General features: G+C 42.1%; 1 protein-coding gene across 1 annotated transcript in view; it reads left to right on the top strand.

Moving 5' to 3' along the window:
• Positions 1–19,409, top strand: part of TRHDE (thyrotropin releasing hormone degrading enzyme) — a 909,658-nt gene that overhangs the window by 513,875 nt on the left and 376,374 nt on the right. Inside the window, exon 5 of the mRNA XM_068272747.1 lies at positions 15,404–15,517. Coding sequence (XP_068128848.1) covers positions 15,404–15,517 — 114 coding nt within the window. The remainder of the gene's footprint in view (positions 1–15,403; positions 15,518–19,409) is intronic.

Below are 19,409 nucleotides of genomic sequence, written 5' to 3'. Positions count from 1 at the left end.
TAATTTATTTAATGTCCTAACTAGAGGCGATGTGCCTGGATATATGTATTTCCATTTTACTGCTGACCCCTGTGGCTAGGGTCCAATTCAGTGCACTCCCTCCTTCCCCTGTATGTATTTGTCAGCATGCACACAGCTTATGCTGGTGTATGCTCATGGTGCACGTGGACACATAACGTTAGCTCCCTTGTGCGATTGGTAAGATGCACCGTCTTTCCCAGGAGAGGAAGTTAGGATGTGTGCTCCTAATCCATTGATAGGTTTGATGCAATGAATGTGTTTGCATGTCTGCACTATGCATGTTACAGGGCCAGAGTTAGGACACCTATGTTTACCTGGGTACTTCTGCGCAGTATAGGTGACTAAGCATAAGAATGCATTCTTCTGTGAACTAAAACCCTGGCTTTTAATTTAGCTGTAGGGATAACAGTTGTGCCTGGATGAGTGAATCTGTGAATGCATTTGTTTGAACATTTGCATGTGAGTGTGCGAAGGGTTAATAGATTTTTGCTGTTTTCTAGCCACACCCCCTTCAGCACCTCCCTTTCCCTAATAATTTATTTAATGTCCTAACTAGAGGCGATGTGCCTGGATATATGTATTTCCATTTTACTGCTGACCCCTGTGGCTAGGGTCCAATTCAGTGCACTCCCTCCTTCCCCTGTATGTATTTGTCAGCATGCACACAGCTTATGCTGGTGTATGCTCATGGTGCACGTGGACACATAACGTTAGCTCCCTTGTGCGATTGGTAAGATGCACCGTCTTTCCCAGGAGAGGAAGTTAGGATGTGTGCTCCTAATCCATTGATAGGTTTGATGCAATGAATGTGTTTGCATGTCTGCACTATGCATGTTACAGGGCCAGAGTTAGGACACCTATGTTTACCTGGGTACTTCTGCGCAGTATAGGTGACTAAGCATAAGAATGCATTCTTCTGTGAACTAAAACCCTGGCTTTTAATTTAGCTGTAGGGATAACAGTTGTGCCTGGATGAGTGAATCTGTGAATGCATTTGTTTGAACATTTGCATGTGAGTGTGCGAAGGGTTAATAGATTTTTGCTGTTTTCTAGCCACACCCCCTTCAGCACCTCCCTTTCCCTAATAATTTATTTAATGTCCTAACTAGAGGCGATGTGCCTGGATATATGTATTTCCATTTTACTGCTGACCCCTGTGGCTAGGGTCCAATTCAGTGCACTCCCTCCTTCCCCTGTATGTATTTGTCAGCATGCACACAGCTTATGCTGGTGTATGCTCATGGTGCACGTGGACACATAACGTTAGCTCCCTTGTGCGATTGGTAAGATGCACCGTCTTTCCCAGGAGAGGAAGTTAGGATGTGTGCTCCTAATCCATTGATAGGTTTGATGCAATGAATGTGTTTGCATGTCTGCACTATGCATGTTACAGGGCCAGAGTTAGGACACCTATGTTTACCTGGGTACTTCTGCGCAGTATAGGTGACTAAGCATAAGAATGCATTCTTCTGTGAACTAAAACCCTGGCTTTTAATTTAGCTGTAGGGATAACAGTTGTGCCTGGATGAGTGAATCTGTGAATGCATTTGTTTGAACATTTGCATGTGAGTGTGCGAAGGGTTAATAGATTTTTGCTGTTTTCTAGCCACACCCCCTTCAGCACCTCCCTTTCCCTAATAATTTATTTAATGTCCTAACTAGAGGCGATGTGCCTGGATATATGTATTTCCTGGATCCTAAAGAGGGTTCCCCCATCCTTCTCAACAGAGGGGATCCAGTGCTGGCTCCTCCAAAACTCTTTTCAGCGCTCCTGCGCACATGCACTAGTGGCTTTCCCTCACGCTCTGGCAGAAATATCCAAGCACGATTGTTTCCATTCTGCTACTACTCAAACATTTTGTGATAACATTAAAGAAACCTGTGCTTTTGCTATGTAAATAAATATACCTGCTGCCAAAAAACCCTCCCCATGATAGTCCAGTGCCTGTCAGCAGAGAGGATATGGGTCTAACATAGAGGCGTGAGATAGCCCTCTCGATTCTAAGAGCTTTGTCTCTACTACTGGTGGGCATAGGGGCTATCAGGGCAAATTCTCTGGTGGGGGGGCTTATAGGAACAAGGATTTATTGAAGAATAAACACCCATGTAGCACTTAATATGTAGAAGGGTCTTCTAAAACGCTATACATAAGAGCTCATTGTTACAAAGTTATGAAAAACAAAAGTTTGCTTTCCTAAAACAGAAAGAATTTGCGATAATTCAGGTTGGAGTGAGCTCGAGATGTCTCCCAGGCACCACTGCTGAATATATGCAAATTAACCATTGTACCCTTAGAAGCTAAACACACCTCCAGAACCGCTGGAATGCAATGATGTGTCAAATTGTTAATATGTACAGAGCCATAATAATCCAACATGCATACAGACTGTTTCGGATTGTTTGATCCTCATCAGTGCATGGCATGGATTAATTTGGCTCTATGGAGTAGGGCTTGTAAATCCGAGAGGCACAGACTAACCAGCAAGCTCATGGTGACCCAGAACTCATTGGGGTGTGTAAGGGACTACATAACCTTACAAAGTTATGAAATAATAAAAGCACACAGATTGGTAATATTTTATTCTGAAGCCTTAAGAGCCTGTTTCCACTGCACATAGATTTGGATGCAGAAAAACTGCCTCCAGTGAATGCATGTTGCAGATTTCTGCATCAGATACTGAATGCATGTTGCAGATTTCTGCATCAGATTCTGAATGCAGAAAAACGGACTCCAATTAATGCCTATTGGTCTGTCTCCACTAACAGTTTCATTGTATGGGAAAACAGATGCATGATGCAGAAATCAGCATCAGAAAAATCGTTTAGTGGAAACAGGCCCATATGAATTTATTGGAGTCAGTATTTCTGCATCCAGATTCCGCATGTAGTGTAAACTGGTGCTAAATAGCCACATCCGGAAAAACTGATGCAGAACTAGTGAAAATAGGCCCTAAGGTTTTTCTCCGAGACCCTTGTCATTATCAGCAACGTTCATTGCAGTTTGGCTCCTTACTTATTGCTAAAAGACTTGTACTAATATTACTTGGAATCTTCTTTCTTGGTTGAAGAGTCTCTGTTCTCTTAAAGGCCTTCTGCTTAAAGCAAGCCTAAACTCAGAAATTCCTCTCTGCTCTAAATAACAAGCAACCACATAATAACCTTTAATTTAAAAAATGTCTTCATTACAACTTACAGAAATCTTACAAAACCCCTGTAGTGTTTACTTCCTGGTATCCTGTGAGCACAGAGAGGGTAAACCTCCTGCATTAACAAATTAGCCCAGAACAACCGCACAATAGGCACTATTCAGATTTCAAAGCCCTTAGTCACTCTTGCTGATATACTTGCAGATAAGGGGGGATTAGACAGGCTAATCTCCCTAAACACATAGTGCTTGATTCACTAAAGTCTGATAACTGCTATCACAGCAGTTATCACGCGAGCTGCCACACGCAAAGGTTACCTTTGCATGATAAGTGAAGGTTTGCGTGCAATCTCGTACGCTTTTCACGTGAGAAGCACATGTAATCACGCGCAAACCTTCGCTTATTACGCAAAGTAATGCTTGCACGGCAGCTCGTGTGATAACTGCTGCAATAGCAGTTATCACACTTTAGTGAATCAAGCCCATAGAGTGAATTATATATGTTTTCCATGTCTTATGTGCAAGAGTTTAGGTCTGCTTTAAAAAAACAGCCATATGGTGGGAGATGAAGGGGGAGTTTTTAAACCAAGCAAGGTATTTTTTCTGAAATACGCTTATTAAATGCCATACACCAAGCAAGACACCTTTTTTATTCAATCCCTAAACATTTAATCCATGCATATTTTAGAGCTGCTACTTATGATATACATATTGTTTTGTGTCAAACATTTGATTAAATGAACATGGGTGATTGGTTATTATATTGCTGACCACAGGCACTTTGCACATGATGAAGTGGGTGAGCCACAAAATGTGTTGACTATAGCGCATATGTTTGAAAGTCTTTTCAGGCGGTCTACAGTACTTAAAGCACATCTTGGGACTGATTTACAAAATCCTGCAGCTTTGCTGTACAAAAAAAAAATAGCTATAGTTCCCTACCGTTTCTTGTCCCACAAAGCCGTCCTGAAGACACTGCATCACTCGACCTCAGGCACCTGGCCCCACCTGGTCTCTCTCTCCGGTGAAAAAACACCAAGCTATTAAAGAACATCAAGCTATTTACTGCAGTAAATATATTGGCATGTATCTCCGTGGAGAAAGTTGAGGTGGGTTTCATACTAATCCTAAACCTTCTCAAACCCAAACATTTCCTAATTAGGAAAACCTTAATTACTGTAATAGATGCAGCATTTACATGTCTATAGTTAGAAGTTGAAGAATAGTGCTAGTACATTTACCAGGTTAGTACAAAGAGTAAGTTGAGCAGCTATTCTTTCTCCACCTATGTCTTTTCATCTGCTCTTAAAGGTTTAGGTCACCCTGTGAAGAAGGATGAAGAACATTTTAATATTTTAGGCTCCTTATACTGAAATATCCAATCATATCACAGTGAATCAAGGTCCTTCACATAATCTAAGCATCCTGTTTGTTCATTGTCGTATGCAGTTTTAAAAGATCATCTTGTCTATCAGAAGAAGATCTTTCATTCTGTTTTATCGATCCCTGTTTGGTTGTTTGCAAACAGATGTTCTTAAATAGCATCTAATACTGCTCCTGTCATCAGTGACTGTTGTAGGAAACAGGTTATTGGTTTATAGTTATTAGCCTATGCATCAGTATTATGCTCATTGGAGATTAGCTAAATTGTTGCTGTAGCGGAAATCATATATATGCAAGATCAGAGTCAAAATTATCCAAAGTCCGATCACATCTCCTTATAGTTTTGCAAATTTGCTATCTGTTAAGCTATTGTTTTAGACTACTTCCCTTCATCTGCACATTACCAGGAATATACAGTATATTTGTATTATATCATTATTACCTCAATACAATATATGTTTGATGTTAAAAAAAAATAGTATATTCTAATACTGAAGTGCAATAGAGGCAATAGAAATGCACTTTGTAATACTGAAAGATAAGGTGCCATGTGACAGACACATCATTTTGTATTTTCATAGGAGGGTGCTTCTAGCACTCAGTGACTGTTCTCTCTGTACTGGTTCAGTAGCTTGTCTTGCCTCTCCTTTGCTCCTGCCCTTGGACATCATAATGCTCTTTATTATTAGTTATGCACTTTATTTCTAAAGAGCTAACATATGATGTTTTACTGTGCACTAAATAGGGGAGGCATTGCAACATTAAAGAATGCTATACAGGGACATTACAGGGTTAAACAATGTTACACAAAATAGTGGTGTAAAACTAGACAGTGTTGCATAAATTGCAATGTAGGGATAAATATAGCAGAATAGTCACTGAATTATATGGTATCAGAGAAGAGCGCACGAGGAGGAGGGACCCATCCAATGGGTTTACAATCTAAGGCAGTGCTGGGCAAGCTATGGCTCGCAGACCATATCTGACCTAAATGCGCTGTAAATCCAGCCTGCCACTGGGCAGCTAGATTCCTCTCCTCCCTCACTGCAGAGTTGTGTTGAGGGTGCAAAGACTGTTAATGAGAGGGTTAACTCACCTAATCATGCCTTTCAGCATCAGATATGCATGGCCACAGCAGGGTCACATGATGCTGCTGTGGGCATGGAGACCCAGCATTGGATGCAGCAGTTAGGGGAGTTGACCCTCTCATTAATGCCCACTCACAAACAACTCTTCAGGGAGGGAAGACTAGAGGAGAGGAATATGGCATGCAGTCTGCAGCCTGTGGCCCGGGCCACTTAAAGCTTGCCTAGCCCTGATCTAAGGGGGGAGGGAAAGGGAAACATAAGGGAGGGTGGGGTGGATGTCCAAGTGAGGGGGTTAGAGCTATGAAGATGGTGAATAAGCAGTAGTGAATAGATGGGTCTTTAAAGCCTTCTTGAATTACTTGAAGGTGGAGGAGCCTGATGGTGAGGGAGTTCCATAGAGTAGGGGCTGCTCTGGAGTTGTTGATAGCAATTGAGATGTCAGGGAGAGTGCTCAATAAATGGAGTGAGAAGTTCAGTTCAGTCTTTTCCAGGTTAAATTTGAAAGATCTGAATGGAGAAGAGTAGGGGACTGAGGTCAGAGTCCTGGGGGACTCAAATGGTGAAGAAAAAGGAGGATACATTAAAGGAGGTCTGGAAGGAGCTGTCAGTGAGGTAGGAATAGAACCAGTTCAGGGCTGAGTCCAATTACCAATTGAGTATACCTAATCTGCATAGGTTTTGGAGTGGGAGGGAATGGTCAATGGTGTTACAGGCAGATGAGAGGTCCAGTAGTAGAAGGATGGAATGGAGGTTATTTGATTTGGCCAGGATTGCTTAGAATTCAGTTTCACAAAACACTTAACCCAAAGCAGAACTGTGATGCGAATATTAATTTACTAAGTATTCCATATGCAGTAGCAGAATCCCTATTTAACTGCTACTGCTGTTTTCAGCTGGTGTCGGTTATTCATACACTCGTTAGCCTTTATAAGGTACACCTATTCAGTTGCTTGTTACCACAAACAGCTAATCAGCCCATCACATGGCAGTAACTCAATGCATTTTAACATCTAGAAATGGTGAAGACAAGTTCCTGAAGTTTAAAAAAAGCATCATAATGGAGAAAAATGGAGATTTAAAGGGATACTGTAGGGGGTCGGGGGAAAATGAGCTGAACTTACCCGGGGCTTCTAATGGTCCCCCGCAGACATCCTGTGCCCGCGCAGCCGCTCACCAATGCTTCGGCCCCGCCTCCGGTTCACTTCTGGAATTTCTGACTTTAAAGTCAGAAAACCACTGCGCCTGCGTTGCCGTGTCCTCGATCCCGCTGATGTCATCAAGAGCGCACAGCGCAGGCCCAGTATGGTCTGTGTCTGTGCAGTGCACTCCTGGTGACATCAGCGGGAGCGAGGATACGGCAACGCAGGCGCAGTGGTTTTCTGACTTTAAAGTCAGAAATTCCAGAAGTGAACCGGAGGCGGGGCCGAAGCATTGGTGAGCGGCTGCGCGGGCACAGGATGTCTGCGGGGGACCATTAGAAGCCCCGGGTAAGTATGGTCTGTGTCTGTGCAGTACACTCCTGGTGACATCAGCGGGAGCGAGGATACGGCAACGCAGGCGCAGTGGTTTTCTGACTTTAAAGTCAGAAATTCCAGAAGTGAACCGGAGGTGGGGCATTGGGGAGTGGCTGCGCCAACACAGGATGTCCTGTGACAATATTTAGGGGTGACATGCAGCAAAATGACAATACATGAATACAAGAAAGACCAAATCAAGTAGCACAGTATGAGTACAAGGTAATGCTTAGTCAGTCACTGGATGGTAACATGGACATAAGGCAAGTTAGGTTCACTCAGATGCCTAGCATGGGTTAACTTAGACTGGTATCAGAGGGACTGGTCTGAATATTAAACGGTTGATCTATGAGGATTTTCATGCACAACCATTCTAGGGTTCACAGAGAATGGTCTGAAAAAGAAAAAAAATATCCAGTGGCTGGCAGTTGTGTGGACAAAGATACATTGTTAATGTAACAGGTCAGAAGAGAATGAGCAAATTGGCTCTAGAAGATCAAAAACAGTGATTCAAATAACCCCTTGTTACATGTAAAGTGTACAAAATACCTTCTCTGAACACAGGACACATTGAACCTTGAAGCAAATGAGCTACAGCAGCAGTAGACCACGCCGGGTGCCACTTCTGTAAGGCTACAATTTGCACTTGTTCACCAAAATTAGAAACAAAATGTAATTTCCTCCATCCCTCTATAACTTCCACCCAAAATAATTATTTGTACCCCAAACACCTGCTAAGAAATCTCAATAGTAACTATTAAAGGCAATTGGGGGAGCTGAGGAGCTTTCCAGAATACCAGATCTCTGAAAGTCTCTCATCCAGTCTTAGGTCTGACAGCACATTTTTTTTCACCCTGGCTTTGTGCAATAAGCTGTTTGAGCTCTTTCATTCTGCCTGTGTAGCATAAATGGCCTAAAGCAGATTTTATGTTAGTGTACAATAGTATCAGGCTTACTTTGCTACTTTTTGCAGCATCACAATTGCATTCTAATTGGAGTTACCATTGGCTCTGGAGCCACAGGACAAAAGATTATTGTTTTTGCTCCTCTCATCAGAAATTTACACAGCACTGTCCATGTTACCACTACGTAGCATTATTGTAAACAGTGTCCCTCCTATCCCCATCTTTTAAGTTCTATCAAGTAAATAGTAATTTTGTTGTGTAACATGACAATTAAGTTCTTCAATCTTGAATTTGGATCTAGAGCCTGCACATCAGTGTTACAAGCTTTGATCTCAGCGGAGCAAGATTCACAAATTCATCAAACTTTTTTTTTAATTTAAGTAGAGAACAAAAAATGACAATCTGAATTCAGATTGTTACTCTTTATAAAAAGATGCCTAACACTTTAACAAGTATTGCTTAGGCTTTAAATGATATCAATCATAATAGCCGAAATATCAAAATAGCATGAGCCTGTATTAACTGATTTAATAGGATATGTGCCAGAATTAACTTAAATAAGCTATTATTCTTAAAAATTAAAGCTAACATTGACGGCCTAAGTATTAATACATTTTAAAAGATTACACTGACAAATTAATAGCTCTACTGGGATATAAATTGTCTATGTTGAGATGAGAATGTGATTGAATTACCATGTGCCAGTCCCGGTGGACTTTAATCAATGCTTCTCTAACTTTTTTCCAATTATAGTGTTTGCTTTGAGGTATAGTAAAGTAGAAGCCAAGTAAAATGATTTATTGCAACTCCAGAGAGTGTTGGCCAAGTTTCATGTATATGTCAAGCTTTGTTTTGGCTGAAATCAGCTTGACATTACCCACCCTCTATGACTCAAAGAGCAGATTTATGTCACTCCATTATGTTTTCTCTCTAACCTCTATCAATAATTGATGGACACCATTTTTTCACATGCACAGGATGTTCTACTTCTGACAGTATGCAAGGATTTTCTAAACTTTGTAGAAATACAGAGAAGTTATATTTGTTTTTCCTCCCCTCGTGTAGCAGTAACTAGTTAGTTTAACACATGAAGGAAGGTTGCTGAAGGAATAGAAGATTTTCATTTTTTTAGAGTCCAAGAACTGTAATCATGAGCTTCAAACCTGAAAACAAGGAAATCCTGCTGTGCAGTCAGCATGCCTTCCATCTTTTACTATAGATAGGGCACTTTGAAAAGTACCACTGCAGGTAATTATCAAAATGGACACAGAAAAATAAAATTTCAAGATAGTTGTGAGAACATAAACTCATTAAAAGATAAACTTATTTAATGTATAAACTTTTGACATTGATCCCTTTTAAGTAGCCATTAGAAGATTAAACTAACTGTAGCTGTATATGTTATTCAAATATATGCTTTCTGTATTATGTCAAATGTAGTTATTTTGCATAATAAATTACATGGCAAGCAGCATAATTCTTTAGAGCAAAAGAAAAACACCAGGGTGCGTGTTCAGGCAGAGGAGGGATTGTGGTTATGAAATGTCCATTACAGTGCAAATTATGTACGTTGTATGTGTACAGCAGAACAGTGTATAGTATATAATGAATAAATCTTTGTAATCCTCCATGACAATTTGTCAACTATGATTACCGCTTTGAATTTGAAATTTGGTCCTTATGTATCCTTTATGAATTTATAATCTCTGCCATTTCTGTTACATAAACTTTTGACTCCATATCTTAAGTGCCTGATTGCCAGTGCTTTTTACCTTTATGCTGACCATACAGTATACTATCCTGATTATGTAATATACATGTTGAATCTATTTGTACTGAATATTTTAGTAGGACATTATACTACAAAGCTTTGGTAGTTTTACTTAAGATTGTGAAGTGTTCAACTTTAGTGTTCTGCTCCTCAGCTCTTCAATACCTGTGTTTTTTGTTTTTTTTTTTGCTACTTCGGTATGGTATGCTATATTTTATGAACTCAGTCTTTCATCTCTGTTCTTCAGCCTTCCTCCATGTCTTATACTAGGAACTTTAAAGGATACCAGAGACATCTGAAATAGAACATTTAATACTTAGCCGGGGATTCCTCCAGCCCCATAAGCACATATGAGTCCCTTGCTGTCCTCCTGTGGTCTGCCGTTCAGCCGTGATTAGCCCTGGTACTAGCTCAGTTGCGTCAGTCATGGCCTTCTGCGCATGCAGGGACCTCCTGTGCATGCACAGAAGACCACGACTGACCCTATTACCGGGACTGATTGCAGCTAAATGGCAGGGACTCACACGTGCGTATGGGGCTGGAGGAAGCCTCGGGTAAGTATTGTATCTTCTGTTTCAGATGTCTCTGGTACACTTTAACCAGGGTCTTGCGACCATCCATATCTTTTATCTGCATTGTCTCTTCAGACTCTCTGTAACCTCAGATCAAATCGCTGCTCCAATCCCAATGTTCTCAAGTTTTCATACTTAACTGAGATAACTGGATCTCACATATGTCATCTTCCTCTTTTTCGGTTATAAGCGTTTTTGAAAAATGTGTTTATTTTATTATAAGCAAAGTATACATTGGGCAGACCGTGACTTGTTCCTTCTTGATGTATTGAAGGTTGTCACTATAGTTAAAAGGTTTGTAACAGTTCATAAACTCAAGATAGTTCTCTGGGCAGCCTCTAATAAAGTAAAGGTCACTTAACGTAATTATATCTGGCTTCTGATTAGAAGTACCACTCATGGGGTCAATCTAAAGAAAGGGTGCTCTTTAAATTACTTTGATTGGATCAGCCTGTTATCAGACACTTGTTATATCACGTAGGGGTTTTAGAGATGTCTCTAGTTATATATGTAGATATTAAGTTGTTTCTTTAGAAGCTGGTACTTACAGCTATGCCACAATCACTAATAATCTTTAGTAAATAAATAAAATTAATTTAAAACATCTAGGAGCTCATTTGCTAATGGTAATCTGCAAGCTGTAAAAATCATAAATTCTGATTCACAAACAAAAAACTGCCATGAGAAAACATCCACATTACCCACAAACCAACTTTCGCAATTGACTCTGGAATCAACCATCACTACTGAGCTAGGCAATAAATGCAGATATTAGTCAGCAAACAGGTGATGCTACAGCTTTTTTTTTTTTTTCTTTACACATATGGTATATGTTGTGAGGAAAAATGTTTATAAACCATACCTGCAACATAATATTCAGTGTTTTTTTATCTTAATAAAAATACACAATATGCCCCCCTTAACAACTACACAGGTTGGGAGGTAAGGAGGAAGGAGCCAGTGGGGGCAAGACCATAGCCCCTGACCAGTACAAACCCACATGGCTTTTAATATTGGGGGGCACCTTATAAGTGGGTGACAAAAACCTGGACCTCTAACAAAACAACATTGTCCCAAAGCTGAGGACAAAAAGCTCTTCTCTATCTTCCACCTAAGATCAAATTCCTCATCCCTCCCACCCAGGTAAATAGGAAAAATGGATCACTTCTAACTACTTACTCTTTCTCTGTAGTTGATGCGTCATTCAGTCTTCATTTTATTTGATGGCATGGACCACAAAAAATGAAAATATAATTTCATATTGTAATACTGTATCAGTACTAGTCATGGACTGGAATCGGAATGAATGACATTAAAAGTGTATTTTCCTTTTAAACTTGGTAGATAAATTTCAGCTTTCTAGTACAAATGTTATTGTCAATGGTTGTTGTTATTATGGGGACTTTCATAGGACTTTAGAAGGAAAGTTAGGAGTCTTTCTTCCTTGGATGAATTTCTCACCAGTCTGGAATGTAAGTGTGAATATTGTGACAGGGTTCCCTTGAATTATGTTTAGAAGAAAAGGCTTTTCACATTGTCAAGTGTTGTAAGCCACCTCTTCTTTGCCGAATATTCAAAATGTCCTCAACTTCAAACACTGCATTTCTATCAATCATAATGGAGTCAAGAGGCTCATACAATTAGCTCTGTAAAGGATCCGGAGAAAATCTTTTTTATGCAGGAGAGAAAATACTGGGCATTTTTGAAGTATCACAATGTTAATGATTTAACCAATGTAAAAATATGATTCGTGAGTTATTATTATTTATCATGATTGATTTACCGTATATAGTGTCAACATATTGTAAGGCGTTGCACACCTAAATATTTTACAACTTAAATTACTTAGACAAACTAGAGCATTATAACCCAACTACAACTGCATCCCATAAGTTGTGCTAAGTAATTAGCAAAGTGTTGGTCAGCAAATACAGTAATATCAAAATACAATAGAGATCCTAAGTCCTCCTTCCTGTGGACCATGGGTCTTTGAATTTTCAGTCTAGATGCTAGCTGTCTTTACAGATATAATCTACTACTGTGATACTCAGTAGTTGCAGCTAATCTAGTTTTGTTGTCATATTCTATTGATTTTATAATTCATGTCTGTATAAGAAGTCTGCAAAAATCAGTAACCCTACAGCTAAGTTAAAAGCCGGGGTCTTAGTTCACAGAAAAATGCATTCTTATACTTAGTCAACTACACTGCGCAGAAGTACCCAGGTTAACGTAGGTGTCTTAACTCTGGCCCTGTAACATGCATGAGAATGCATTCTTCTGTGAACTAAGGCCCCGGCTTTTAAATTAACTGTAAGGATAACCGTGGTGCCTGGATGAATGAATTTGTGAATGCATTTGTTTGAACATTTGCATGCAAGTGTGCGAAGGGTTACTGATTTTTGCTAATTTTCTGTCCACACCCCCTTCAGCATCTCCCTTTCCTTAATAACTTATTTAATGTCCTAACTAGAGGCGATGTGCCTGGATATATGGTTTTTGTTTCTTGTATAGGAAGTCTGTGAACGACTTTAGTCTTCCTCAGTTTTTGTGATTCCCCTGAAATGTTTGCTTTATTGCCAGCTGTTATTTATTTGAAGTAAGGAGTATTGATTTATTTATTTTTTGCTCGGAATTGTTGCTAATTTTTTGTATTTATCTAAAAGAATAAAAATCAAGGAGAGGCTTTTGGTCTCCTTATGCCCTAGTACCATAGTGGTTCTGGGTCATCATGACTATCTGGGTACTCCAAGATAAGTGTTATGAAACAGTCCCTTTAAAAGCTGTATATGAGGACAGATCAGTGCCCACTGATCCTGTCACTTGTATCCCATGACTAAGCCGATGAGTAGCTCAGAAAGGGAGAAGACAAGACATTTAACAATTACAGTATATCATGTTTTCTCCTGGTGGACTCAGAGTTCCCTTAAGAGTTCCAACCACTTAGTGTGCTCTCCATTGGTGAGTCTTAGGGGGCATTGCCCTTACTGTTTATGTACTGGCTTAAGGGGGATGTAAACACTGGTGCTTGAACCCTACATCATAGGCAGAACCTTTAACCATTACTCTATTCCGCTGCTTACAGCTCACAATCCAATACAGTGGCTTGCAAAAGTATTCGGCCCCCTTGAAGTTTTCCACCATTTGTCATATTACCGCCGCAAACATGAATCAATTTTATTGGAATTCCACATTAAAGACCAACACAAAGTGGTGTACACATGAGAAGTGGAACGAAAATCGTACATGATTCCAAACATTTTTTACAAATAAATAACTGCAAAGTGGTGTGTGCATAATTATTCGGCCCCCCTTTGATCTGAGTGCAGTCAGTTGCCTATAGACATTGCCTGATGAGTGCTAATGACTAAATAGAGTGTACCTGTGTGTAATCTAATGTCAGTACAAATACAGCTGCTCTGTGAGGGCCTCAGAGGTTGTCTAAGAGAATATTGGGAGCAACAACACCGTGAAGTCCAAAGAACACACAAGATAGTTTAGGGATCAAGTTATTGAGAAATTTAAAGCAGGATTAGGCTACAAAAAGATTTCCAAAGCCTTGAACATCCCACGGAGCACTGTTCAAGCGATCATTCAGAGATGGAAGGAGTATGGCACAACTGTAAACCTAACAAGACAAGGCCATCCACCTAAACTCCCAGGCCGAACAAGGAGAGCGCTGATCAGAAATGCAGTCAAGAGGCCCATGGTGACTCTGGACGAGCTGCAGAGATCTTCAGCTCAGCTGGGAGACTCTGTCCATAGGACAATTATTAGTCATACACTGTACAAAGTTGGCCTTTATGGAAAAGTGGCAAGAAGAAAGGCATTGTTAACAGAAAGCATAAGAAGTCCCGTTTGCAGTTTGCCACAAGCCATGTGGGGGACACAGCAACCATGTCGAAGAAGGTGCTCTGGTCAGATGAGACCAAAATGGAACTTTTTGGCCAAAATGCAAAACGCTATGTGTGGCAGAAAACTAACACTGCACATCACTCTGAACACACCATCCCCACTGTCAAATATGGTGGTGGCAGCATCATGCTCGGGGGGTGCATCTCTTCAGCAGGGACAGGGAAGCTGGTCAGAGTTAATGGGAAGATGGATGGAGCCAAATACAGGGCAAACTTGGAAGAAAGCCTCTCTGAGACTGCAAAAGACTTGAGACTGGGGTGGAGGTTCACCTCCAGCAGGACAATGACCCTAAACATAAAGCCAGGGCAACAATGGAATGGTTTAAAACAAAACATATCTATGTGTTAGAATGGCCCAGTCAAACTCCAGATCTAAATCCAATCAAGAATCTGTGACAAGATCTGAAAACTGCTGTTCACAAACGCTGTCCATCTAATCTGACTCAGCTGGAGCTGTTTTGCAAAGAAGAATGGGCAAGGATTGCAGTCTCTAGATGTGCAAAGCTGGTAGAGACATACCCTAAAAGACTGGCAGCTGTAATTGCAGCAAAAGGTGGTTCTACAAAGTATTGACTCAGGGGGCCGAATAATTACGCACACCCCACTTTGCAGTTATTTATTTGTAAAAAATGTTTGGAATGATGTATGATTTTCGATCCACTTCTCACGGGTACACCACTTTGTATTGGTCTTTCACGCGGAATTCCAATAAAATTGATACATGTTTGTGGCAGTAATATGACAAAATGTGGAAAACTTCAAGGGGGCCGAATACTTTTGCAACCCACTGTATATAAGTTCTCTGCATGAAGAGGGTAGTAGGAGTTTAGGACTCGCGATGAAGTCTTACAGCATACACATTTGAAGAAATGTTCACAGTTTAGCACCCAAAAAAACAAACAAACAAAAAAAACAAAACCGGCAGTATTCACATGTGCAACTGAATTTAAAATTCATCTTAAAATGTTCAACTCTTATCTTACTAAAGTAGACCAAAATATATTTTAAACATAAAACCTATATTTTTAATAAAATGTTAAGTAATGCTACTTCTGAATTTTATAGTTGTTTCATTATATTTATTTTCTTGCAGTGGTTTGGAGATCTGGTGACACCTGTGTGGTGGGAAGATGTGTGGTTAAAGGAAGGATTAGCTCACTATTTTGAGTTTGTTGGAACAGACTACCTTTACCCTGGATGGAATATGGTGAGCATTTGTCTTGTACTTAAAGTGTAACTTAAGGGAAAAAGCGCCCCTAGGTGGTACTTACTTACCTGAGAGCAGGAAGCATTTGGATCCTAAAGAGGCCCTCCCGTTCTCATCACCAGAGGGGATCCAGCACTGGGACCCCCAAAGATTTGCTTGTTGGCGGTGCATGCATGCACACTAGCGGCATTCCCTCAGGCTCCAGCGGAAATAGCCAAGCCTGATCAGGACCACACTACTGCACAAATGCGAGCCACCTACACGGAAGAGTGGACCTAATCAGACTTTGCTATTTCTGCCAGAGCGGAGAGCCACTGCAGTGCATGGACACAACAGCAATTGTAAATATTATTGTAAAAGACTGCTTAAAGAGGAACTCCAGCCTAAACAAACATACTGTCATTAAGTTACATTAGTTATGTTAATTGAAATAGATAGGTAATTAGATAGGTACTTTTACTTTACTTACCCACACTGTTTTAAAAGAACAGGCAAATGTTTGATTTCATGATGGCAGCCATTTTTTTGGTTGAAAGGAGGTGACAGGGAGCATGAGACACAGTTCCAACTGTCCTGTGTCCTGAGCACCTCTCCTAGTTGCTAGGCAACATGAATAACAACATAAGAAATCCCATCATGCTCTGCACAGCATCAGGGAAAAAAAGCCTGGGATTTTTTTCTTTGATGGGTGGAGCTTAGCTAAAAATGCAGCTAAAAACGATGCTTTGGTAAGAAAAACAAAGTTCTGATGCTGTGAAACTGTTAAAGAAACACCAAGCCTTTTCAGTTCTGCTGAGTAGATTTTTAGTCCGGAGGTTCACTTTAAGGGAGCCAGTGCTGAATTCGGCTGCCTGAATTTGGCAATTTATTGTAGGAGTAGTAAGCGTAATGGTTAATAAAACATTAGTAACATAGATCGTAGTCTCATATTTTTATTTTCAGTTTAAGGACTTCATCTTTACGACTGCATTCTAAACAGCAGTTTTGACCATCTGATGTAAAATCTCCTTTTCTGAGTTACAAAACTAAACAGAAGTCTTGACCCTTTGAGCTTACCAGCTCAAAATGCTATAGGATGCCTTTTCTCCACCAGAAAAGATGGTTTTGCCTTATATTTTCTTTTCAGGACAGTGGGCTTAGTTCCACAAGCTGTTTAATAGGCTCATTTGCCTATCAACACTTGCTTTACAATAATACAGAAAGAGACCTCAGACAATTTTTTAGTACAACTAGTACTACATGCAGTGGCGTACCTAGGGTATTTATTTACTGACACCATCCTATGCCCCCCTCACCCCCCCCCCCAATTTTCCAAGATAATTAAAAAAACAAAAATGTACTTACCCAGGGCTTCCTCCAGGCCCTGGAAGCTGTCCTGTGCCCTTGCCACAGCTCTGCATCCAGCCAGTGGCCCGGGGTCCCCTCCTGTACAGAATCTGACCTCGCCAGGTCGGCACCTACTGCACTTGCGCGAGAGCTGCTTGGGGTTATGCTCGTGGTCTGGAGTGTACTGCGCAGGTGCAGTAGTTCTGCACCTCAGAAGAACACTCCAGAGGACGTCAGCACAACCGTGAGCAGCTTTTGCGCAGACCCAGTAGATTCTCATTGGCATATGCACCGGAGTGGAGCTATAGCAAAGGTCCCCAGGTAAGTAGATTTTTTTTTAAGTACCTCAGATCTGTCCTTTAAGTATCGTAGCCAGATCCCTGCTCCCTACTCAGCATATGTAGCGAGATTCACCCCACTTTTAGTATGTAGCTAGATGCCCCCAGATTTCCTTAACCGAAAAAAACCCCCAGCAGTTTACATTAGCTGGGGCTTCTTCCACTCCCCTGCAGTCATCCTGTGACCTTGCCATTATTAAACAAACCTCCAGTCGCCCACAGCACCCCTCTGTCTGGCAGGTGGCTGGCTACTGCATACATCCTGCAGCGGCCATGCACATCTATGATCGTGCGCGCGTGGCCTGGAGCGCCCAGTGCATGCGCAATAGAAATGTTTACATGCTACTGTCCAATGAAGCGCAATCAGGAGGTCTGCAGACCATAGTCGCACATGCAGCTGTCAGAGGGGAGATGTTGGTGACTGGAGGATCATGGAAGCCCGTTGAGGGCACACAACTACTGCAGGGGGCTGAAAGAAGCCCCAGGTAAGTTAAAATGCTGGTTTTTCCCCACTTTATGTTCCCTTTAAAGGCCATGTCCAGGCTCATTAAAAAAAAAAAATCTACTTACCCAGGAGCTTCCCCCAGCCCCTGGCAGCTGACATGTCCTGTGCCACAGCTCTGCTCTCATCTGCAAGCCCGGGGTCCCCGCCAGTGCAGAGGCTGACCTCGCGAGGTTGTCCTCTGCTGCGCCTGCGCAAGCACCGCTGTCAATCAAGTCACGTTGTCCGGAGTGCACTGCGCCTGTGGGACTCCAGAACCAGCGGCTGCGAGTGTAGCTGCAGCGTGGGACATGTCAGCTGCCATAGGAAGCTCCAGGTAAGTAGATCTTATTTTTTCAGGGAGCCTGGACATTACCTTTAAGTATAGGCAGCCAGATTAACACCCCCCTCTGGTGGTGGATGAGCTGCTCCTACTTCTCAACAGCAAACCGGCGATCAGCAGGAACACCCCAGTTCTCTGCTTCACAGAGACCTAGCTGAACGATGGTATTCCCGATAACCACCTACAGGTGCCAGGCTACAACCTCCACCGTGCCAACAGTCATCCCACCCTCTCCGGGAAAAAGCGAGCAGGAGGGATATGCTTCTACATAAACTCCGCCTGGTGCACTGACACCACCATCCTCAGCACTAACTGTTCCCCTGATGCCGAGATCCTAGCAATCAATTGCATGCTACAGTACTCGCCCAGAGAGATCACATCCTTTTTTTCTCGTCGGAGTCTACATCCCCCCTGACGCAAAACCCAAGCAGGCCCTACGTATCCTGAGCAACTGCATCTCTAGGTGCAAAACCCTCCTCCCAGGGGCCCTCCTTATCATACTGGGGGACTTTAACAATGCAAATCTGAACCTAGAACTGCCTCAGTACAAGCTGCATGTGACCTGCCCCACCAGGAACGACCGCACCCTCGACCACTGTTACACTGTCCACAAGAACGCGTACAAGGCTGCTCAAGGCAGTGCCCTGGGGAACTCCGACCATTGCCTAATCCACCTGATCCCCACCTACAGGAGACACCTTGACACTGTCAAGCCTGCCATCCGGTCATCCAAAAGGTGGTCTGAGGAGGCTAAGCGTGAGCTCAAGGCATGCTTCGATTGCATGGACTGGTCAGCCCTGGCGGCCCCCACCCTGAAGGAATGGACTGAGAACATCACCTCCTATATCAGTTTCTGTGAGGACACATACATCCCAACCAAGACCTTCAAGGTGTACCCCAACAACAAGCCTTGGTTTAGCAGCAAGTTGCGCCGGCTCAGGAAACTGAAGGAGGTAGCGCACAAGACTGGCTCCCTTGAAGAGTTCAGAGCCGCCAGGAATGCCCTAAATCGGAAACTGAAGCCTGCAAAGAGGGCCTACTCGGACAAGCTGAGTCTGAGCCTTCAGTCCAACAACTCACGTGAGGTCTGGAAAGGCCTGAGGGCAGTTTCAAATTTCAAGCGCCCCCCCCCCCCCCCCCCCCCAGGAAATGCCACCTAGCACTCAACTGGATGATGAACTCAATGACTTCTATTGCAGGTTCGAACAAAGTCCCAAGCAGCCTGGAGTCTCTGGGGCCATGGCTAGAGAGGCTCACTCCCCTCCACCTAACTTAGAGGACAGTGGTCCCGCAGCTTCAGATGCAGTCCAAGTAGAGGAGGTGCTACGTCACCTATGCAAACTCAACCCCAGGAAAGCCTCAGGCCCGTATCGTGTGTCTTCGATCTGTCTGAGAACGTGTGCA

Source organism: Hyperolius riggenbachi, chromosome 3 (assembly GCF_040937935.1).
Source record: "Hyperolius riggenbachi isolate aHypRig1 chromosome 3, aHypRig1.pri, whole genome shotgun sequence".
In the NCBI taxonomy this organism is placed as follows: Eukaryota; Metazoa; Chordata; class Amphibia; order Anura; family Hyperoliidae; genus Hyperolius; species Hyperolius riggenbachi.
This window is presented reverse-complemented; position numbering and strand designations above follow the sequence as displayed.